Here is a 25,716-nt window from a genome sequence, read left to right on the forward strand (position 1 = left end):
GTCCTTCCACTTCCTAAAAGTACAATTGGCAAAGATAGGCACGGGCGACGGCGTGGCGTCATGGAACCCCCTACTTTTGAAATCCACTTGTACCCCTGATCAGAATTAAATAAGATTTCTTTTTTTAATAGAAGCAAACCATGAGGTCATTATATGAAATCAGTAGAGAAGCGGCTAAACAATACAGTATTTTATAAGGAGAAAAGCCTTTCAGTGCTCATTACTGTTAAGATACAAATTTCAAATGTGAATTAAAAAGTAACTTTTATATTTAACTTATATAAAATATGAAACCCAGGGTAATCCTGTGAGTGGGTTTTCTTGGACTTCAGTTTCCTCCTACTTTCGTCATTCCGATATTGTATTCATTATTACCGTTGGAGCTTAATCGTGAGATGTTACATTATTATTATTATTATTATTATTATTATTATTATTATTATTATTATTATTATTATTAAAATATTCGTCTTAGCTTGTGAATAATGATAATTCTAATAGTAAACAATCGCCGCTCTGCCATCTTAACAGTCTGCTTTTACAGAAGATAAACGTGTTTTGATAATGAGGTTGTATAGTTACTTATTTAAAATCCATATATATTTATTCCATGTCATACACGATATAAGTTGTTAACAAATGAATGTGGACACAGTATATAAGCTGCAGACACCGTTATCTTTTACTGTTACGACAGTGCAATATTTAACAAGCTTTACCACCAACCTATTATAGGGAGCTGGCTTTAATGCGAGGATGAGGAATTCAGATTTGATTGACAGGTGCCCCACCCCCGTCAGCAAGAAACGGTCACGACTTTCCTGGGCAGGGTTGTCAGTGCATTGTCAAAAAAAATCACCTAATACTCACTTAATTAAAAGAGTTTATGCAAATTATGCAATCATTATCGAAAGATTTTTTTTTAACTCGTCATTTACAAATTTGCATAAGCAGTTACCGTGTTTGGGTACATTTTGTATATTACTCACCATCTATATTTTATAACGACCCGCGTGGCGGAGCGGTCTGGCATTACTTCTCTAGCTTCGCTGTGTGCCCTCTCTTACGCTGTGAAGCCATTGTCAAATGATTAAGAAAAAAGACGCAACCACAACACTCAACCAATAACCAACTCACACTAATTCTTCAGAGTAAATTCACGTGGCAATTATCTACACCCTGGCAACGCTGACATACAGAAGGAGGGTAAGGGAGTGTCGCAAGAGTCAGGTAGAAAAAAATGTTGAAATTTTCCACCTCTACCTCAGCCCCCGCTGGTAAACAAGCTCCCTATAATACATGTAGCATTCTACATAGTAAAAATGACTGTGTTAATTCAACACAATGGCTCTGTGCCACCCGAGTTGTTTTAAATGTTGTCGGTACCGGTATTATTTCAACTTCATCGCGCTTGGAGTAAAATGTTAAAGTCGTAGTCGATAAATCAATTATCTGACCTCATTAAGAGTCATTGGTGTTGTTTTATATACAATTGGTGAGCAACTACCTCTTGAAAAACAGTTGCTTTTATTTATTAAAGCGTAATGATTCTTATGAGGGATAATATATTGCGGTTTATAATATTGATAAGTTGTTACTGGGAACGAAGTGTAATAGGCGAATATAGAAAGTAGATGGCAACACTTGTATGGAAATGTCATGAAATTCATACGTTAACAACCCGTCAAACTCATAATCAACTCAACTTAAAACTATTTTAGTGAAAGATTGTAGGAAATATAATTCATTCCTTGCTTGATTTAAGTTCAACTATAAGGCGTAAAGTTTTGCTCTTGGCCACGTCATGTATTGTTACCTGATGAAAAGTTCGATGAGATTATCTTCAAGAATCAATTTTAGATTAATGCGGTTATTGTAAATCAGCAATTATTAGGTTTATAAACAATTCTTTTTTTGTAGATTTTCTCGAAAAACACACCTCAGAATTTACACCTACTCATATGAAAATATTTTCAAACGTCGATAATTGCTTGTTCCAAGTGAAAATTTGAAAAATCATGTTTCGAAACGCCCTGCCTTAGAAACTATAGAGCCTATCCCAAGCGGTTCAAGGAATTACACAGGAACTAGTATGCGATCTATCTAAATATCCATGTTTCAACATCCTCCGTTATCGGCGAAACGAACTGTAAAAAGGAAGTTGAGGTATAGGGATACTCCTTTAAGTACTAACGGCGCGTTCGTTTTGCCGATAACGGAGGATGAGACGGATCGCATACTAGTTCCTGTGTAATTTCTTAAACCGCTTGGGATAGGTCCTATAGTTTCTAAGGGAGGGCGTTTCCAAACATGATTTTTCAAATTTTCGGCGGTTCATAACTCTGAAAGGAGACGTTTTTCGACTCATATTTATCAGAACTTTTTTCTTTCATTTCATATAAGGAATCACCTCCCAAAGTTTGTAGGTGGAGTTACCTACTACCCCATATATATATATATATATATATATATATATATATATATATATATATATATATATATATATATATATATATAGTCTATATATATAGTTTTTAGCCTTTACTTATTGTAGCAGAAACTTAAGAGTTTTGAAATAAACAATCAAGTTAGTACTTACAAGAGCACAATAATTTTCACATTTATAACACACAGTTTTGAAAGTATTTTCATTAAAAGAAAAAAAAATTAGTCTACCTCCTTGTAAAGTTCGTTACCGGATATAGATTCGATGTATGTTCATACATAGAATCCAAATTTCGAAACCGCAGGATGGTGAATTGTGTAATGTTTTTTTATGCTCTAGAAACTTTAACAACTTTAGATATAATGTACACGTAACACAGCCCTACAAAAAGAAGAAGAAGAATAAGAAGAAGACGTTTTGTGTAGAGTACCTCAGAGTATGGATTCGATGTATTCTGGTGCACAGAATCCAAGTTTTGAAACCCCAGGATGACTAGCTATGTCAATTTTGTTTTATGGGCGAAAAACGTATGTGCTGTCTTACGCACCAAAATTCATTGAAGTTTTTCGCCCATAAAAAATTGACATGGTCTATAGTCTTGGGGTTTCGAAATTTGGATTCTGCGTAACAAAATATATCATATTCATACCTTGGGTCTGGTACACAGAACTTTTATTTTATTTTATTGAATCAAAAGATCCAATATATTTCAGGCAGAAATTTTCTTCTAGGCCTTATATCTGGAGAACTACATAAACTGTAACCAAAACAGAACTATCACTTAACTCAGTATAGTGTGCTTATTCCGTAAAAAATATGAAATCTCGATTTAGGGTCCATTCAAAAATTTTGTGTCCCCTGATCCAAAAAATCCAATATATTTCATTCAATCAAGTATTTTCTTGCACGCCCTATATCTGGAAAACTACATATAGTGTAGCCAAACCAAAATTGCCACTTAACTCAGTAGGATGTCCTTATTCCGTAAAAAAATATAAAATCTCGATTTAGGGGCCATTTAAAATTTTTGTAGCCCCTGATCCGAAAAATCCAATATATTTCATTCAACCAAACGTTTTCTTGTACATTTTATATCTGGAGAACTGCATATAGTGTATCCAAACCAAACTACCACTTAACTCAGTATGATGTGCTTATTTCGTAAAGTATACGGAAACTCAATTTATCTAGAGGCCGTTTAAAAATTCGTGGCTCCTGACCAAACGTCTAATTGTTGGCCAAGATCGCAATCTTTTGATCCATTTTTTGGATCATTCCTAAAATTCTTATTTATTTATTTATTTATTTATTTATTTGTGTGTCATTGCAACATGTTACAGTGTCCTACACTCACTACACAAGCATTCACATAATTAATAATTTCATTTTTGTATCCATTGCTGTACCATATGTGTACATCAACAGTGGGGTCACGCTTGCACTCTATAATTGTATTGAGGTTGGCGCAAATCCTCCATATTTTAGAAAATGTTGAAGTTAAATGGATGTGCAAATCTTACAATAGAAAATAAATATTTCTATTTCTCGTCATCGATGACAAGACGTTAATATTTATTCATTAAGAAATTTCAGACTATTAAAGTTATTGTGTAACTGTTTATGAATAAATAGAATGCTATTATACTGTCCAGGCTGGTAGCCAGCCCAAAAAGTAGGGGGGGGCGGCTGAAGTTAGGGGGGCCCGATTCAAAAATATTATAGTTCATTGGCAAGCCTACCGTGAAAATTTTAGGGGGGCGCAAAAATTCAGGGGGCCCGCTCCCCTAGACCCCCCTAGATACGGGTCTGTATTCTACATATTGTTAATGATGGCATTTTATAATTAGGTAATAAATTCGAATAGTGTTTAAATTTCGATACAAGTGTGTTTCTATTTGAGAATCTGAGAAGTTTATTTTGACTTCATTTGATTTGCTAACATTCTTTTTCAGTGCGCGGATTCCATACCATTAATTCATATTCTAATTTTATCCTAACATACCTCTGGTTTCCCGTCCTGCTTTATGCTAAACAGAACAGACTTTAATAATTCTCTTATTCACTAAGAGGCGCAGGTGTTTCCTGTCTTTCATTGAAGCACAGACGATATGGAAAAAATATTCCATTAGCTGTATACTTTAAGTAAGTTGAATTTACTGCAGCAAATTTATATGCGGTAATTTCTTTATCACTTATTAACATAGTAACATAAAGAAATTGCCACCCCTTGCTGGCGAAATGTTAGGGAACTAGAGCTTGACTAGCCGAAATATCGACATTGTGAAAAAAGAAAAATATTTAGGCATACTTCCTTTACAGAAAGCAAAATCGTTAGAATTGAAACCTGAAAATTGCTTCAAACGTTGGAGTCAGCGCTACATAAACTTTGGGTGGGAGAGACTATCGGTGGACTGGGATGTATGGAATACCCCAGGAAAGTGGGGGGTTTGGATGGTCCTCCCCTGAAAATTAAAAAAATTAGGCTTCGTGAATTGCATTTTCCCAAACTTAAACATTTTTGTATTCTATTTTTACCTTTGATAGTTTTTTTTAAAAAATATACTTGAAAAACGTACTTTACAGTTTGTTTATTAAAACAGTAAAACTAAACCTTGTTTTAGTATTTTGTGACATTTAAGTGACACCAAGTGTGCGTCAAAAATAAAATAATGATAAAACGTAGTGTAAAGTGAGTCCTCAGAAACAACAAAGTTTTGGAAACATGTTTTAGGCCTGTAAGCCTACAACTAATGTAAATGAGGCTCAACAATGTACAGTTAAAAATTAGTTTAATTTTTTTTTTAACTAAACTAAATTCGCTTAACAAAAACAGTTTGTTACTTTTAGAGTTTCCTCCACCTTCACCTTCATAGAACCAAAAAGTGACTGCCGTTTTACACAATTGGAAACAAAATTTTGTACTACTTTTTTTCATATTCACTTTGTCTAACATTGTTTTGTCAATGTAGCAAACTGCTACATTTTTGCGTCTCTTTTCGGTCATAGTTGACCTAAGATACTTGAAATATTGGGAGGAAGATAACCGTTTTACAAATATTGGAGGGGACACGTTCCCTTTGTCCCCAGTGGGGTTGACGCCCGTGGCTTCAAAAGCAATTTGTTTAAATGTAAACTTCTGAATTTCGAAGTGGAGCGTTAGAACGCATTCTCCTTTACGTATGGTCTTGTTTTACGGGTTTGCCCGAATTTGTATATAACTGCTTCCAATATCTCTTTCAAACTTAAGAAATTGTGTGCCGAGATCGAATTGTATCATCAATAAAAGTATACACCTATCGTTACGTAACTTGATGTAGCAAAACTAACTGCCGTCATCTTCTTGTGTATAATTATAAAAATGTTTACCCCCTTAACAAACTCCTAAACATGGGTGTGGAGTTTCTAAGGGAAGAGGTCATTAAATTTGGTCTCAAGAAGACAATGTAGCAGAAGCATATCAAGTTAGGAAGATGAACCTTAATATAGGGTGGTCCGAAAGTAGGTATACAGTCCCGTACTGATACACTCATTCCCTTTTATATAATTTCTTATTGTTATCCATCAAGTAGACTTAGTTTTCTTATTATTTGTTCTTAATGTATTTTTACTTACATCTTAAGCTCGGAACAGCCGAAGCAAATAAAAAATATAAGCTAGAAAGTTATACTTGATCAATGCAGGGGTCTATGCCTAGTTTTGGGCCACATCCGCTTTTAATGGATACGGAATCAATTTCTATAATATGTTATTGTTTGCATAGTTGTCAGCTATACAAATAAACACTGTTGAAATATTTTTAAAAAATGTTGAAGCATAGTAAGTAGATACTTGGACCTTGGTTTTTCAACCTTGTCAGTTTGATTTAAATACGTCTTCTATTCAAGGAAGAGATTAAAATTTTATACCAAAAAGCTAGATTATCTCAGAAACTATTGAAGTTAGGAAGATGAAAATCGGTATATAAACTCCTCGTTAATAATGATTAGCCACTTGTCCAGGACTTAAAAAAAAAAAAAAAAAAAAAAAAAACGCTGCTGAGGGGAAAAGTGGCAAGAGGATAGAATTCCTATGAGGTCAATTCATATGAAGAGATCTAATAAAACAAGGTTGTTTATTCATTTTTATTTTCTTTCATTTTCTATATACTATTTTTAGAAACTGATTTTGAGAAGTTGTGATCCCAGCCTCTTTGTAACTGGCGGCCATTTTTGTTGAGCAGCGCGTGCACTAAGAAAATTGTTCGCTTGTTGAGTGAGAGTTACATGAAAACTCGGTTGTTTTGTTAGTGATTGAATTTCTGTTAAAATCTTCCAGCTAAGCTAGTATTCACAGCAACCAAGAAGCGAATTGAGGGACAAGCACATTATATCAATACATAAGTCTCTCCCTGGTAAAATAAAAAAAAACACTAATAACAAGAAAACAAAGAATGATAGAAGTATGCAGTCTGAAAACATCGCTTGTATGATAATTCAAGATTTTGTCATGGCTTGTACTGCCATCTACTGCAGCTGATCGCAGCGCGACAGTCATCTTAAAAATGAAGTCTCATCTTTAAAAATGTCATCAGCACAGCAGAAAGCAAAGTGTGTGTTGTGGTATCACGAAAGAAAATCTCCCGTCACAGTTCAACGAACATTCAGGAGACAGTATAGACAGCAGCCACCAGATGTTAAGAACATAAAACAATAGTATAGATGGGGCTCCTCTACACTGGAGTACTAATGTTCGTTGATGAAACTTTTTCCAACCGATGGACGGGGAGAGATGGTTCAATACCATGGCCCCCATGATCTCTTGAATTATTCTTGTAGGGTTATGTTAAAGACAGGGTTTACGCAACACCTGCTCGTGATATTGCAACACTCAACAACAGGATAATAGACACAGTGATTCCTGAAATGTTGAGCAATACATGGTTGGAAATTGAATATCGTATAGATGTCTTGAGAGCAACTGATGGAACACATGTGAAAATTCTATAAATTAGGAAAAAAAAAACTTTTTAAATTTACCTATTTATATTATTTGCTGCAAACCGTATGCTTCTATCATTCTCTGTTTTCTAGTTATAATGTTTGTTATCAGTGCGAAATTATTAATGTTTGTTATCAGTGAAAGACTTTAGGTCTACCCTGTATTGATGACATATTGTGGAATTGTACGTAATTTTAAAAACATTTTTTCAACAGCAAATTGACTATAAATAAAGTGACTAAGGGTAAATCAAAAACCAAGGAAAAGACTACAGACTATACAAATTGTTCTTTCAAAGAAAACAAAAGGCATAATAAGAGATGTTAAGATAAGAATCTGGTAATGCAGTAATAATAAAAGGTACGATCCACTGCACTAAATTTCTTTCTGACTCTCGTTCCCTAAAGTAAATAAGGTTCTGCTTCAAATGAAATGAAAGCTTTAAATTTTAAGTCCCACAGTTATACAGATTAGACTAAAGAAGACGGTGATGATTAGAAAGGAGTGAAATGGTGGAATGAAGAAAGTGTTAGGAAACGGAAGAACCACGTGTAAACCCACACACACGGTGTTTATCCACCACAATGCTCATTCAGCGTGAGCTGATATCGAAGCAAGGACCCCATACAGCAGAGGTGAACACTCTAACACTGAGCTACCGCGATCCGCAGGTTTTGCTTCACTTATAGTGAAACACCTGTTGTGAAATTCGAACAAAATTATTACGTTTTCGGAAAAATTTCGTTCAAACAAAATTCTCCCTCAAAGGAAAAGTATTTAAATATCCCTTATACATTTTAGCGTAAAAAATGACTTCTACCATATAGTATGGTTAATAATAAAATATTTATTTATGGGAATTAGGATATTAGATTTCTGGGCTTTCGGCATCTAAGGCCATTTAGCCCGTCATGTTTTTGAGGGATGATGTCCCTCCGCGAGCACACTATCCGGGGAAAGAGAAGGAAGAAATGATTGGGGAAGGAAGGAAGCGGCCTGGGATATATAAGTTAGATACTATCCCAGCATTTGCCTGGTGTGAGTGAGGAAAACCCAAGCAAACCTTATTCAGAATGGCTGGCCCGAAAAGGCTTTTTACACTTTTTCGACAGAGTCCCCCCCCACCGGGAATCGAACCCGAAGGCATTTATTTGTAAAATATCATCAAAATCTCATTACTCTTTTTTGAGAAAATCGTCCGAAAAATCTCAGTCTCAAGAGTAAATTACCCCTTCTCGATTTTTCCAGAAAAATGACTTACACAACGCTATGCGGATGAAGTGTTGATTTATGAGATATAAACGAAATCGTTAGAACCGTTTTTGAGAAAATCGCAGCGATTTTTATATTCACCCTTCAGTAAACATCCTTATTTTGAGGGGTAAAATGAAAAGTCGAAAATTCCGCTAAAGAATCACAAAGTCCTTAAGAGGCCCCATAACGACGAAATTAAAATACCGCTAATTTTACAGTAATTATGTGATTTCTTTAAAAACAGTAGATAAAAGATAATAGAGAAGTAGAACAAGAGCTCGCTAGACGATATTATTTTACATGAGATACCGTTATCACGACTCACTTATCTGCTTTCGATTTCCAGTCACTTAGAAAATCAACATTTATTTTCGCGCTTCTAAATGGCTGCAAACGGAAAGCTAGTAGGTGACTCATGATAACGGTACCTCGTGCAAAATAATATTGTCTAGCGCGCTCTTGTTTCACATTTCGATTATCTTTTTATCTATTGAAGATGACACATAATTACTGTAAAAACAGCGGTATTTTAATTTCGCAGTGATTAGAACGTTGGAATTCGATTTTTTTTTTTAACGATCATCATAACTTATTCTCTTCTGTCGTCGCTCGACTGTAAAAATGTGCTGGAGATACTTCCAAAGAAGAAATGAATATTCAACAAATATTCAATAAATATTCAATTCACTAACATACACGGGGATTCAAGGTAAATTACATATATACTGTAGTGAACCTTTGATATTTGTTCGTTTCCTGTAATAGCCACTCAAAAGAAAAATGATTTTAGCATGAAAGAAATCTGCTTTTGGGATAATCAGCTCTGAACGAATATTATTGGTAAAATCATACTTTTAGTAAATATATCCTTACCTCTCCTAGAAATTGGTATCCCAGTTCATCGGCTAAAGATTGGGCAACCTGTGGTCCACCTTCGATTTTCACTACCCACTCGTTACTAAATTCTTCCGCTGTTTCGTGGCCAACATGTCCGGAAATTTGTGCACACACTAATATACTGAGGGCCAATGTTAACTGCAGAATAAGCACACATATCATAGACACATCCATTGTTCCTGAAAGTAGAAGAAAAAGAAAAATGTTCAACATATTCTATGGTTATACAAATTTCTTTGAACACAAGGCATTATATAATCAAAAAGTTTGATTTGATTTTGAACTTTACGTCCCGTTCAGCAGCGAGGTTATATGAGACATGGACTTACAGCTTAACGTGGGATTCGAACTAGATGAGCTCCCACCGGGAGTCGAACCCGGGTCCCCCACGGCAAAGGCTCGTATGCTAACTGCTTAACCACTAGGGAACTCAATAATCATGTAAATAAATGACATCTTTATAAAATTTTATTTTGTGTAATCAAAAACGGGTAAGACTATTGCTTCACACAGCGGATAAGAGGATTTCATAGGGTTGCTTTGGTAAGAATAATGCAGAATTTTATGTGCATCCTGTAATCCAAGAAAAAAGGAACATTATATGATGTATAATATTAATTTATCGTTTTCGTAATTATTTATGTATTTACTTTTGTTAGATCTTTGAACAGGGACATACGCAGAGGTGGGTCCTCGGGTGTCAAAGCCCCGAAATCGCAACTTTTCTATAAATCTAGTCTAATTATAGGGATGTTAATATAAGTTAACCTTATATTGAATTTACCCCCTTCCCCGACGAAATAAATTCCTGCATATGTGCCTAACTTTAAAGAACGGTTTATTCATTTTCTTTGTTACAAAATTTTGTTCCAATCTTCAATGATCATGGAGGTGAATGCTGGACCAATTTGTCACCTTGTTCTCAACGAATTGATGTGAAACAGTAGCGTCTTCTCTGGGTGTGCAAGTCGTGTTTTAACGCCCAACGAAAAATGAAAAGAGTATTTTAATTTAATTAAACGGATCGTCAGAACTTGGGGTTTTTTATTTTCAACGAGACAGAATCAACTGTTGAAGTGCAAAAGAACAAAGAAATGCTGTGCGGTCCCCGTCATGTTTTCAGAAGGCAACTCTGCGAGTAAGTCGTTGGCAACGCTTTGCCTGAATTTTCACTGCTTTAGAAGACTCATATTGCGCATGCGCTTCGTGTTTCTCACCTCGTGCTTCTGGGATCCAAGGCGTCGGTTAGGAAATCAACGTCTTGAGTTTTCTGCTTCTCTCAAGCGTTGCCAACTCTGTAGCTTTATTTGTGGATGTACAATGATATTTTATGCCAATACGGAAAACATTTTTGAGGGGAGAGGGGGTATGATCTACCCCCTTTTTTATTGCTAAACATATCATTCAATTCAAAAGTTAATGGTGCAATCGACTTCTTCCTAAAATATATTTAAGGAGTACAGTGAAAAGAAACATTTTTTTCTCGATCCAAGTTGTGTTCGAAGTGTCAGTTGATGCAAAAAAAAAAAAAAAAAGCCTGGACGTTAAGCTACAGAACGGTTTTCCATTCTGCCTTTCTATTTTTCTATTTTTCTAATTTTCATTTACTTTGTCGTTAGTGGGTCATCCTCAAGACTTACGGTTTCGAGTCCCTATTACTGTTTCCAAAGCAGTAATCCAGAGGTTTCTGAAGAAAGACTTGAGCTGATATTCAGGTAATTGTAAGTAAATAATTGCTTGTTTTTGATTTTCACTTTCATATTTTGAGGGTATATTTACTTATACTATAATTATTATAATTAAATACATTACTTACGTAATAACATCCTCCTTGATTCATCTTTATAATTTCCAGACTAAATTGTTAGAAGTAAATTGCTATTTATAGGATGGCGTAACTAGGACATTATCCGGTGACATCATGGTTCCTTACTTTCGAAAATTGCGAGAACTTCCAGGTACAGACTATATTCAGGAAATCGATGAGTGGGCAAAGTATAGTTGCTATTAAATACCCGTATGCTGAATGCGAATGCCACTAAAATAGTTAAGGTAAATTGAGGTAAATTTATCACAATATTTTCGATCAGTAAAACAATGTGGGTGGGCCCATCTTTGCTCCTGGGGGGAGGAGGTTGCCCCTCTAGTATCGCCTATGGTTGTGAGAGTTAATATATTTTTCCTTTCTTGACAACGCCCTAATATCCACGTCAGGGGACACTACTGATGGGAAACAAGTTTTGGATTGTCAATGATGAAACCATACAGCAACCACACATTTATTTAGGCTTTCTTCTATAAAATTTTGTTGGGGTAAGTTGAGGGGGAGGGGGAGAGAAAGATCAAAATGTGGGAGGCTAAACTTGTTCATTGTTTGCTAAAAGACGTAACCTGCAGGACAATGACATGCAATGACAGTTTGATTTGTATATTTTCCGGAGGTCAAAGCACCCCAAAAATATAGGTATAATTATGTATATCTCCTACGCAGGCCCACAGCAAGAAAAGTTTGCTAGCAGAGGACGAAAGTATTTTTGGGGGCGTTCAATACTTGTATGTAATATTGAACCTGTCTGATTCCATACAGAAACACGATAAGAAAATGTTAATTACTGAAACTAGTGGTGGGCACAAAAGCCGGTTTTTCGGTTTTCTCAAAAAAAAAAAAAAAAAAGGTACGGTTTTTCACCGAAACTGGTTTCGGTTTTCTCCAAAATCTGTTCGGTTTTTCACCGGATCCGGTTTCGGTTTTCTTCAAAACCCGTTCCGTTTTTATTACAAAATTTGTTTTATTTCTGGCCAGAACAGTGTTTCGTTGTTCTCCGGAAAACGAATCCGTTTCCACAGAAATAGTTTTATGTGTTTTTCAAAAGTTTTCACCGAAACCAGTTTTGGAGAGAAACGAAACCTGATTCGGTGAAAAACCGAACCGATTTTTGGAGAAACCTAAATGTCGGATTATCCGATTTCGGTTTTTCTAGAAACCGGTTTCCGGTTTTTATAAAAAACGGTTTTGCCCATCCGTAACTGAAACCTATATTTTTAGAAAAGAATGACACAAGAAGATTATTTTTATAAGAAAAGAAAGAGCACGATGAGGCGTAAAATAAATCTTTAGCCTACAACAATCATTTCTCTGTTAAATAGCATAGTTCTGTTAGGAAAGTCTACAAATTTTAGTCGGGTTACGAAATTTTGAGTTGGGTAGTCCAGACACGCGGACCCTCACCTCCGTGGGTGCACCCTGTGCTTCTACATTTGTTGCAGAAACCAATAGAACGTTGCCGTCAAAAGTATTTGGTAGTTATCAATAAGGCATATGAAGCAATTAGAAAGAGATATGAATCAGAGAACCTTTTCTTCTAGATCTTATTAACATGTAATTTAAGTTTACAGTAACTGAGCTCAAGAGATATGGTCAAAGAGTTACATATCCGCTTGGATAAGGCAAAGCAGTGTCAAAAATTTTTGATTACATCTATCTTACAAGAAGCTCTTTGAGAAGAGCCAGTAGGGCCTATACTGTATTTACAAAAGCTGTCACGAGTATAAGCGTCGCTGTCACGAGTTCGTCCACTGTGTGTCATTCTTAGAAGTATGCATTTCACTGTTAGAATCCTGTCTTAAACTGCAGTTCAGGCTCCACACTAAACTATAGATCCATAGTTTCAGTGTTGAAAAAGGTTGCTTAACATCAACAGATTCTACAATATTACTAGTATTTAACGAAAAAGAAATATTCGAAGATGAGAAATTGATAAATCGATAAATTGCATTAAGCTGAACATAATGATGTAGCTGAGGGTTAAAACTGTCGAGAAATGTGAAGCTTAAAATATTTAAAACGATAATCGTGCCTGTTGTGCTGTATGATTGCAAAACAAGGTCTCTTATTCTGAGGGAAGAACACAGACTGAAAGTATTTGAGAATAAAATGTTGAGACAAATATTTTGACAAAAGAGGAATGGTGATGGCGAATGACGGAAGCTTCATAACGAGGAAATGTATAATTTATACCATTTACCGGACATTGTTAAGGTTATCAAGTCTAGAGGACTCATGTAGCCTGAATTTATTAAAGTAAGAATGCTTTCAAAATTTTAACGGGAAATCCAATCGGAAGAAAAGTACGAATGTTTTCAAAGTTTTAACGGGAAATTAAATTGGAAAGAAAGTAGAAACCTTTTTGAAAGTTTTAATGGGAAATCAAATCAGAAAGAGAGTAGGAATATTTTCAAACTTTTAACAGGAAATCGAATCGGAAAGAAAGTAGGAACGTTTTCAAAGTTTTAACGGGAAATCGGATTAGAAATACAGAAGGAACGTTTTTAAAGTTTTAACGGGAAATTGAATCGGAAAGAAAGTAGGAACATTTTCAAAGTTTTAACAGGGAAGTCAAATCGCAAAACGACCATTAGAAAGACCTAGGCGCATGGGGAGGACAATATAACATGGGTCTCGCAGAAATAGGAAAACAAAGTAGAAACTGGATCCAGTTAGCTAAGGACAGAAGTCAATGGAACCTTTTCAAAGTTTTAATGGGAAATTCTGGTAATTAAAATAATGACATGAAGCTTAACAAAATGATATGGTTGACGGTAAATTCCTATGCTTAGTTTTCGAAAAAATCGAAGTAAAACTAACTTTTCTTGCACTTTAACTGTTCAGTGCCAGTAGTTCGCAATTTTCATTAAATTTTCAAATTATGCTACGCAAAAGTCTTATTTAGCGGGGTCTGTCCATAACAGGTATTAGAGCAAACACGGTAACATTAATTCACACATAATGTGCCGTGCCTCTGCCATGCTCCATCCCTGCCACTGTCACCACCATTCACACATACCATGACGTGACATTACACCATTTCCCTTAGTTCTGAGCAACTTCGTTTCGCTTCGTGCATTCCGAAGAAAGCCGAAGGAATACGACGACGGAAAGTGGTTTCTCTTCAAGGCGGCCTGTCAGGGCATGGGAACGCCACAGGCATGGCATGTCATGTGAGAATTAAAAAAGACAACCCAATGAATTTTTAAAGTCTGAAAAGAAACTTTGTGGACCATAGTACGGATGGGGCACAGCATGGGAACGGCACAGATACGGCACGTCATGTGAGAATTTATAAAAGACAAGCCAATGAATTTTCAATGTGAAAGTCTGAAAATAAATTTTGTGGAACGCGGCACGGACAGGGAACTGCACACTATATGTGAATTAACCTTAAAAGATATCGAAAAGGTTTGTTTTATAAAAAGAAAAACAGATTTTGGGTCCCAAGAATAGGGTCCATCTACTAAATTAAACCTCTATTGAAACGCAAGACGTAAATATCGATTATTTCTGGTTTCAACGTTTATCGCTATGAAACAAAAACGCTAACAGATGATGACTAGTGTTTTTTTAGTCGATTCAGTGTTTTAAAACAACATATCCCGACCACCCGCAACACTCTACTGAAAACGGAAGTAGTTGAAATTTATTAGTCCTTCCAGTTTTAATACTGACATTCATAGAGCAGAGGTAACAGCTATTGAATTCCTTTTCTTTACAATCGATTCAGCATTTCGATTATAAAGAAAGGTATATTTCGTTTCCTCCGTTAACTATCTATTCAAACCGGGAGTGATTCAAACTAACCACTTCTGGTTTCAAAGTTTATCACCATAGTTCAGAAATGTAATAGATAGCGGCAAACGGTTTTCTCCAACCGATTTAGCGTTCTTTCCTATTCTAGTTAATCTATTCTTGAGATAACATATCGTCAACACCCACAACATTCTATCAAAATCAGAAAATCTACGGTGAAAATCTAAGATGTTTGGGTTACAACACTAATCGCGTATTGGATAAAATGGTAATAAATAGCGATAAGCAGTTTTTTTTTTTTTTTTTAAATATAATCCGGAAGAATATATTTCATTTCTGATTGTGTTTGTTTATTGCTACAGGAAGTGAATGACATCAATTAGCACTTCTGGTCTCAATTTGCGTAAATCAAAGGGAGTACAAGAGAGGGAGTAATGGCTTTTTGGTACGGATTAAGCGTCCAAGGATTAAGTTCTATCTTCGATCTTATTCCTGTATTGCAATGAGTAGCTGTAGATGTACTACTTCAAGTTTGAGTATTGAATTTGTATAGTTTCGAAGTCTACCTAGTTTCACGTTATGAAACGGAATTAGTTTTTTCTACAACAAAATATTGTTTTTCTTTATTTATTATACATATCAGCGTATATCAAGAAATAAATAACGCTGATAAATAGATAATATCTATTGATGATTGTGTTTTCTTAACGGTCACATACAAATTCCTAACAAAAACCCAGATTCTTTCAACAGTCACAAACACGTTACTCTTGATTAAATATACCAAACAGCTTGGCATAACAGCCCTTTGTGGTCCTGAGCAGTACGTGGTCAGCGCTTTGAGTCGCCCAGTCTCTAACAGGCGTCTCAGAAGCTTTCCACCTAAACTTAGTAGAAACTTTTATTCACGTGACTACTCAGTTTGCCTCACGACGTTAGGAAGACGCCAACAATTGGAAAGTACGGGCCGGAAATCGAACCCGGAACCTTGCGATCGGAATCTGGGACACATCAGAAGTTCACGTACCGTTCATTTGGAACACTCTTACAAGTTAGGGCAATTCCTATTAAGCACTGTTAGGTGACATTCTAGACACTAGGTAACATGTAAAGTGTCCTGACACTGTTTAAAAGTTGCTTATCGGACACGTGAGAGGTTCAGGTACATTTTGAACACTTTTGGAACAGTGGCAATTAACCACTCTTAGGTGCCATTTTAGACATTTTTGGTCATTAATAGAACACTTCAGGGAATTTGTGGACATCCTAAACAATTTTTAGATACGTGGATTTTTTTTAACAAGTCCAAATCTTTTTCAAATTGCTTTTATTTTTGCAGCGTACTTTTGCTTCAATTTCATAATCACATTGACCTTGGAAGACATCAATCGCTTTGAGTAACTCCATGAAAAACTATTCTGTCACAAAAAAAAAAAAAAGAAAGAAAAGAAAAGAAAGAAAGAAAAACGGCAAAATATCGCAGTATAGACATCTAAAATAAATCAAAGTACATGTACAGTTTACTAAAAACATGACAAGACTGCATGCAATAAAACATCAAATAGAAAAGAAATAATATCGTACGAACCCTGGAAAGCACGACTTTTATGTTCAACTACACAAGAAGCAAATAAGTGCAACCTTTCTTTCAATCACTTGTATTCGTAAATGGATGGAAAAGTTTTTTTTCTCTCTCTCTCTCTCTCTTCTTGATTTAAGCATTGCCTCCTACTTGGTCCAATGAATAAAAAGAAAAAAAAAAGAACTTTAAAAGGACAAATCTAATTCTGTATCAATTAAAGTTTGTTTTCACTGGTATCACACTATGGGACATGGGAAAAAACAAGTCAGGAGAGTGCTTTCTGGAATGGGGAGGGCTCTTCGTTGGGTGTTGGGAGGAACCCCTCTTTCCTTATATATATAAAGCAAGCTAAAATTCTGAATACGTTGCAAGACACCAAAAGGATACAATGTAGAAGTCAGGGCTTGGGATGGGGACACTTTTTTTTTTTTTTTTTTTTCGAAGTTCGTGGGAGAAGTTTGTCTGATTGGCGAGAAGAACTGGGAGTGTCACCATACGAAGTGAGATTAGTGTCCTGGCGGGTGGACTAAGTCGGTGGTAAATTACATTAGTGCCAATTTTGCACTGCTTCAGTGGAATAAATAAAAGAAACCCAGTCAAAGTTTCATTGTTGCCAAATTCAATTACTTTTTTAAAAGACTATGTAACTTATAGCGTACTTCTGTAACATTAAATAATTTTAAAAATATGTAGTTTAAAATTTAACAAATAAGTTTATTGTATGTTTCATTGTTCCATTTGATTTGTATCATTGTCACTTGCTAACAGTGAGGTTAACAAGGGTTTTTAAACTGGAATCTGCAACGCTAGTTCGTTCGATACTCTCACCTACCAAGTTGTGGAAGGCAAGTGCCCCACCCCCATTTAAACTAAACGCTGTTGGAAATGAAATGAAGTAAAATTACTAATTTAACGTCAATCGGTTAGCCCCTCCGTTCGAGAGAGCTCACTTCAAGATAAAATTTTCACACTCCATTTGATATGATATGAACATGAATGTGGACATAAATGAAACAGGGAATAGATTAAAAAAAAAAAAAAAAAAAAAAACTATGAAAACGAAAAATGTGATCTGTGTCCTGTTTAGTAAATTGTCTACTTTTAGACAACTTAAGGCCTCCAGAAGTAATACATCCTTTTTACGACTTTAAGTTATGCCAAATATTGTCTCTAAGGATTTAGGATTTAGATTTCTGGGTTTTCGGCATCTAACGCCTTTCAGTCCGTCACCTTTGAGGGATGACGTCCCTCGGCGAGCACTATCCGGGTAAAGAGAAGGAAGAAACCGGCCTGCAACTTATAAGTTAGGTACCACCCCTGTTTTGCCTGATGTGAATGAGGAAAAGCCAGGGAAACCGTTTTACATTTTTCGATCGAATACCCCTACCGGGAATCGAACCCGGGTCCGCTATTGTCTCTAAAACTTAACTAGTGAAGCATACGATAGTCGTACCAGGGGCGCCCTCATGTAGGTCCACCTGGTCCAAATACCCCACCCCACAGTTTCGTAACTCAACATACATTTGTACACTATACCTGTTTAATTAACAAGGAAATGATTGATGTAGCATGAAAAGTTGAACTTACAGGTCATCTATACTCTTTGTCTTATAAAAATAGTCTAGCTTTATCATTTTTTTCTGAAGATATTACAGTTACCTATTGTATTTTCCGGTGCAGAATAATACCCGTTAATTACTACATAGTCCTAGTGGGTTCTAGTATTGGACCCCCCTTTCCTTCAATCTCATCCAATAAAAGTTTCTAGGTACGCACCTGGTCTTCTCATAGCACAACCAAAAGAACTGAAAATAAAATAATTTAAGGTCGTGTTGCTGTCCAATCATCTGAACAAAATATATTTCTCTTAAATGAGGCATAAATATATACATTCCAGTGAAATGTTAACTGGAATCCTATGGTAGTGATAAAAATGTTTAAGGTTTTCAAATTGTAAGAGGACAAATTTCATATTTAGTTAAGATTCGGAAAAATGAAATGAAATCTTTAAGTTTAACGTCGCACGCTTATGCCGGCTAGGCTAAAGGAGACGTTGATATTGAGAAATGAATGAAATGGTGGAATGAAGAAAGTGGGAGGAAACGGGAAAACCCCGAGAACACCCACGAGCACGATGTTTGTCCACCACATAGTTCACACAGCGCGAGCTGGGATCGAACCAAACACCCCAAGCACCGGAGGTGAACGCTCTACCACTGAGCCACCGCGCCCCCTTAGTTAAGATTCGGCTCTTACAAGCAATGTACAGAACAAGGCACGATGAGATCCGACGTACAAAACGGTGTCCAGAAGTGGGCTTGTCGAGTGGTGCGTTATGTTGCGGATCATATCTTCGGTGTTTCTGGATGGGGGCAGCTCCAATTTGGCATTTTTTGTTCTTTTCTGTTGTGTGTTCTCTGGGCGAAGTTTGAGTCGGATCTGATCGTGCCTTGTTCTGTACGTTGCTTGTTAGGTCTAGCTTAGAAGGAGTTGCGAGATTCAAGTGAAACTTACAAGATCCATACCCTAAGGTCCATACCGTACTTTGCACCAGATTAAAGGATTTAAAAAATCGCATGTAACTTACAAAAGTAAAAACTTAGAACACTGTATTTTAAACATATAATAGTTAGATATATAGGAAAAACATTCCTGCAACTGCATTAATAAACATTCAGTATAACCATGGTTATTGAAATATAAACTTTGGTGAAAAGTAACCCTGTAGATGAGAATACTTTGCAACACATACGAAGGAGTATGTTCAATATAAGAACATAAAGATTATGTACAATACTTTCCCTTCAATATTCATTAATTTCACTTTCTACACAAAACTGCATGCAATCTACAAATATTGATATTAGAATGATGGTACCGGTATCGATACATAGTATAAATTATCGATATTTGTAAAGAAAATTATGTGTTTTCTGGTTCCGGCACACGAACCACATTCTGATAGTTAAGCATATTTCCCACAAAAATAACAACTCAAAAACAGAAAAAAAATCCCAGTGAACTGATTTGCCTTGGTTGCTCTTTACGTCCAAGAATATCATCCCAACGTAATCAGTGAAAGATTTACGGGGTTCAGGGCTTTCAGGCTGAAGCCAAGGCCGGATTTTCCAATAGGCCCGGTAGGCCCGGGCCTATGGGCGCAAGCTCCCAGGGGGCGCACGGCCGAAAGAAAAAAAATAAAAAAATATCTAGAAATAAAAATAAATAGCCATAACTTAACATATTTTTTGAATTGATTTTAAAAAATCAGGCTAATAAAGCATTCTGATTTTGAAGTTCATTGGAACAAATAATTGTTGGTAAAGTTCACCAATCTTTTGTTAATACATTAACGATATTTTGTTTAGCCCAGAATCAAGTAAATTCCTCAAAAAACTTGCAATGATAAAATTGCATCGTGGAATGGTGTTTAAGCAATTAACATGTAGGCCTGATATAATTTTTTTAATAAAGGTTTTTAGGAAAGTAACTTTAACCAGACTAGGGGGCGGAAAAAATTATTGGGCCTAGGGGCGCCAAAATGCTAAATCCGGCCCTGGCTGAAGCCCACCTAAATTGCATGATTTCTTTTTTAAAAATCTAATGGTTATCATTCCTATGCGTATTAGGTTCAAGACCCCTAAAAGTCTAGTGATTTCTAAAAAAAAACGAAGCCTTTCTGAGTGAAGCCCCTCCCAAACTATTTTTCTGAATCCACCACTACTCGTAAGTTCCAACAAGAAATTCATTCCGGCATCTGCCTAAATAGAAAATTTACCTAAATTTTGCTAAATTTACCTAAATAAAAAATTTATCTACATTTTAAACCCAAAAATGTTGAAAAAATACGGGGCCACTGTAACTCCCTTTTAACCCCTTAGGATTTTATGGGGGGATATGACCCCTTTGCTCCCTCCAAATAGGGATGAAAAGAAATTTAAAAATTATTTCCGTTAACAAGACGTTACGGAGATTAATGTTTGTACGTTTCGTCCAATTTGGGCAATTTTTAAGAGATATGCCCCTGTCCTCCCTTATACACTATGCGTAAATAGAAAATATCATTTCTAAATATCATTTCTAGTGATTTCTATCATAGTCCAAATTTTAATGCTTACCCTTCAAGAAAATTTTACAGGTTACGGCTACCTACTGAAAAGCGAATTCGGGACCTCGTGTAGAAAAGATCGGCATGTACTGGCCAGTAAGACCACAGAAGAGGGCTAGGAATATGTTGATCATAAGTAAGTGAAGATGTCTATAGTAGCCAAGACAATTTGATTGACTAAGAAATACAAGCGAAGTGCATAAAGTAATCGTTTATGTGCCGTATTTGTATCGGTAAATAAATTAGGCGTTTAAGTAAACTAGAAAAAAAGATGGATGAGAACATTTTGTGAAGGTATTAGCTTATAACGGAAGAAAACGCCTAAAGATAAGATGTATGCCTGTTGGTAAATTTCATTTTGCTGAACAAAATTCTTGAAATACAGTTATTCATACATTAAAATGATCTTTGAATCGTTTCCTTATACAATCTTATATTATAAAAGGGCTTGTTATATACAAATATACTTGAGAAATTACTCTAATTGTGGGCCAAGGACCAATATGGAGTTTTCTAGGCAGTTTTCGTAAAATTGTCCGAAGGCCAAGGGAACGATTCCACAGAGCTAGGCAAGCTTAGAGGCTTGAGTTAGGTTAGATCTCTCAGAGCTCCATGCAAGCTAAGGGAGCAGAAATAGCCAGCCGAAACTGACGTCGGTAGAGACCCTCCATGGTGTTTTATAAGTGATCAACTTGAATTTCTCCCAGGTCAACGTCGCATATATTGTGAACATTCATCAGACACAAAGATACATGATTCATCACTGAAACACACGATTCTCTAATCGTCAGTAGTCCAATATTCTAGGTCTCGTGCCCATTCCAGGCGCTTCTTTGCCATGATTAATGTAGACTCTAATTTTTGTTTTCTTTCTTGACCGTGTACTTTTATTCCATCGGCACAAAGAATCCTTCGAATACTTTCAAGCCAAATGTCTGTTCCACAGTCAGCCATTTTTATGCTAAAGTCTATTAGAAGTTGCACTTCCGTTTCCCAGAGCCAATCTTTTTAGTTTTATGATACCTCTTAGCGATAACTTTGGTTTTCGCCCACATTTCCCAAAGCCATTTTGACTCTTGTTCATTTCAACAGAGATTCTACTCAGATGTTTGTTCTATCCCAACTCCACTAGCAATGTATTGCCGTGTATATCTTATTCCCACCAGAAGTATTTTGTTAACTTCCATTTTACGCGAAGAAAGATCTTTTACTTTTCCCATTGTGCTACAATTACAGGATTACACAGAATAAAAGGTTGATATACGAAACAAGTCATGATCATTTTAAACTGGAATATCGTTCACCCCTCACTACTACCATCTGCTGTTCAACGGTGATATCACCACTTCAACTGTACAGTAAATAAGTTAGAGATCCTATATTGGTGGTTTAACCATTAAATTAAATGTTCTAGAACTCTGAAATTAGAACACCTACATCGATTTTGCATTCTTCGAGCGAGAGACATAGTTCGAACACGTCTGTACCTATAGTAAAAAATCCTATAGAGTCCTATGTTTCCAACTTCGACGAAAATTCCGTTTATCCCATTCCGAATAATTAACGTCAAAATATCTCAAAAAAGATTTTCCGCACAGGTTGGCATCGCTGACTAATCAATTCATCAATTAATTCACTAATTATCTTAAAATTCAATATTTTGTATTTTAATTTTCTATAATGAGTTACCTAGTTCTGCACTCATTAAGAGAAATAAAATTGCTTTATAGTTCAAAACGCTTTGGATCATACAAAGTAAGCATTTCTTTGCCCAACGCATGACTTAGCGTGAGCAGAAAAATTGGTAGACAAATTTTTGAAGTTAGAGGAACAGGTGATTTAACTCTTTTAAACCTGTTATCTTTTTAATAGTTTACAGATACCCAGGAGTAAAAGTTAATCTGAAAAAGTAGGGGACGGTATTTAGCGGCATGTCGTCCCGCCGTCGCCTTGCCTATCTTTGCCCATTGTAATTTTTTAGGAACTGGGGGGGGGGGCGCCGTACATATTTTTGGAGGTAGGGAGACGACGTTTTTCCACTTCAGTTTTACCACTGCAGATAAATCTACATTTCAGGGAGTTAAAAGGGATGTAAATAACCTGACCAGCGAACGAATGCGAGCGGCCGGTCTTGGAACCAAAATACAAGCAACAGTGTTTCTAACCGGATTACTTGTAATTAATCTATTCAAGTGTTTTGTACAGTTCTTTTTGTCCTGCTCATAATGAACCACTTCATACATAGACCTATGTTCAAGTTAAGACCAACAGTTTCAAAAGTTATGTACATTATTTCCAGAACATTTTGAGGGACCTGCAAAAAAAGTACTGACACCCTCCGTATTAATTTGGCAAAACTTGCGAATAAACTAACCTTAGTGTTGTACAAAGAAACACTAAGAACTTCGTATCATTTGAGTGTAAGGAATTCCTTCTTCTCCTATTAACAAAACCTCGAACTTAATCTTTGTGAATCAAAGTTGTACTTTGGCAACTGGTCTTTCATTGCTTAAAGCAAGTTCTATTGTGTAGTTTAGAGATAAGATGTCTTCGAAATTGCGTTGGATCTTGTGATCTCCTTTCGATTGTCTAAGCAGTGTCTTGAATAACAAAATTATTTTGCAATGAGATCGTTTTCGGATGTGCTGCAAAAGTCCGGTCAGAAAGAAACTGATAATCTTTCACCTACACACTCCTAACCGCTATTTGTAATATGTAAACTGCAACTTTTAAAAATCGTTGGATATACAGCAGATTAACGCTTTCCGCTACCCTGTCCCGACGCGCTTACCAAGAAACTCATGTAAATACAACAGCAGCGCCCTCCCTTAAAAACCACACTAATATCCTGGTCAGGTAATACCTTATTGAAAGCACAATCTGGTTTCCATATAAGATACCGGATGTTTTCACCTGAAATATTTCATTATAAAAATTAATACCGTAAACTACGTACATTGGAATGGATATAAAGACTGCAAGTCTTAAAAGCAACTTAAAATTACATTTTTATTATGCACTCAGACTATTTTATTATTAACGAACAAAGGTTTCAATTATAATAATAATGATAATCTATTCATGTGTAAAACAAAAAATGAAAAATGAAATCATTAAGTTTTACGTCCCACGGTCATGCTGGCGAGACTAAAGGAGGCAGTGATGATGAGAAATAATTGGAATGGTGTAATGCAAGTGAGAGGAAATGGGAGAACCCCGAGAAACCTCCATTACAGAGTTTCTCCACCACAAATCTCACTTGGTGCTAGCTGGGATTGAACCAAGAATCCCATGCACTAAAGAGGAACGCTCTACCACCGAGCTACAGCGGCCTCAAAATAAAAATACAAGTCTGTAAGTAACGTTAATTCTTAGTAGTTAATAAGGCTACTTCGCTACGTTCGGTGATTGCTTTGAATTAAAAATAGATAATCATGATCTTAAACAACATGAAGTTTTGCTGTTTATTATAATCTAGCACAATACCCATTCTTCGCAGGACGAAAATACGTTTTATTCTGGCCATAAAGGGCTGAATTTGGATTTAAATGGAATCGGAAGCGTCACTGTTCGTCTCAGCGACCCCGAAAACTATGGATTCGGCACTAATATCGGTCATTTTCGATCATTTTTAAATATCTCCCCTCCCCTAAGTTGCGGTGTCAAGGTGAAATGATTAAAACCATCCTAGGTTTGAACCTAATCTATGTTGAAAATTTAATCGCGATCGTACCTGTGGTTCCGGAGTTATGAAGTCACAAACGTAGTCATTTTCAATTTTATTTATTTTTATGTATCTCCCCCTCTCTCTTCCCTGAGTTGCACTGTTAAAGTGAAATGATAAAAACGATTCCAAGCCAGTGACAACGTCAGCTTTAATTTTTTAGGTGGGCACAGGAGAGACACAGACATTTTTTTAAGGGGCGAGTATTTTTCACACCAAAAATATTAATTTTATTATGTTTGACTTACATTACAGCACAACGTGTATTTCGTTGTTTTCACAAAAATTAAACTCATTTCAATTAAAATCTGCAACTTACAAATAAGGTAACGTCTGTACGTGAAATATTTTTAATGCATAAATTGAATGACGTTTTTGTATATGCTACAAGTAACATATTAGTCTATATCACACGTAAATATATATAGTACTTGTACCAATTATGGCCCGGGTCCCTACTATGGTCCACCCACCATATCTCTGCAGATTTACGTTGGTGCTACTAGATGACAATATAAACTATGTCCTCTGAGCCGCGCAAATATGTTTACGCTTGTCATAGTTTGAGGACATAGTTTATATTGTCATCTAGTAGCACCAACGTAAATCTGCAGAGATATTGTCTGTGGGCCATATTAGGGACCCGGGCCATAATCGGTACAAGTACCATATATAGTAGTGATCCACAAAACAAAACTAACAGTGGGTGGGGGTCCACAAGGCTTATTTTATTCCTTCTGATGTATAGAAATAACTAACGAAATTTCAGTACAATTAAATCATATTCACAGCTCGCTCCATTTTGCCAATTTTTGTTAGTTCTTGTCAAACCTTTCAGAATAAAATGTCAGTATTTGTATTCTCAAGTTATAAAAACGCTTTCTTCAGTGGAACGCGAACACTTTTATGATGGATTTCAACCAATTGAAGACTAAAATGCTTCTGTTCCTATTGTTTTGTCAAGGCTTCATTATACTTTTTAATGAGACATACCTCTTTCAGCTACATCATCACCACAGCGATTTATCTTAATAATTTACAAACTTCTTGGAAACAAGTGTTATATCGCCATCTGGTGATCATAATGAAAGCTACGAACTTATATCTATCAAGTTGTTAGCACAGCTACTATATAGATATTTTT

At 35.9% G+C, this 25,716-nt stretch overlaps 1 protein-coding gene across 1 annotated transcript in view; it reads right to left on the reverse strand.

The window, feature by feature from the left end:
• Window positions 1–25,716, reverse strand: part of LOC145666348 (neuroendocrine convertase 1-like) — a 351,242-nt gene that overhangs the window by 299,873 nt on the left and 25,653 nt on the right. Inside the window, exon 2 of the mRNA XM_081733482.1 lies at window positions 9,551–9,753. Within this exon, the coding sequence (XP_081589608.1) occupies window positions 9,551–9,748 (198 nt within the window). The 5' untranslated portion in view covers window positions 9,749–9,753. The remainder of the gene's footprint in view (window positions 1–9,550; window positions 9,754–25,716) is intronic.

Source organism: Thermobia domestica, chromosome 12 (genome assembly GCF_964235325.1).
Source record: "Thermobia domestica chromosome 12, izTheDome1.hap1.1, whole genome shotgun sequence".
Lineage (NCBI taxonomy): Eukaryota > Metazoa > Arthropoda > Insecta > Zygentoma > Lepismatidae > Thermobia > Thermobia domestica.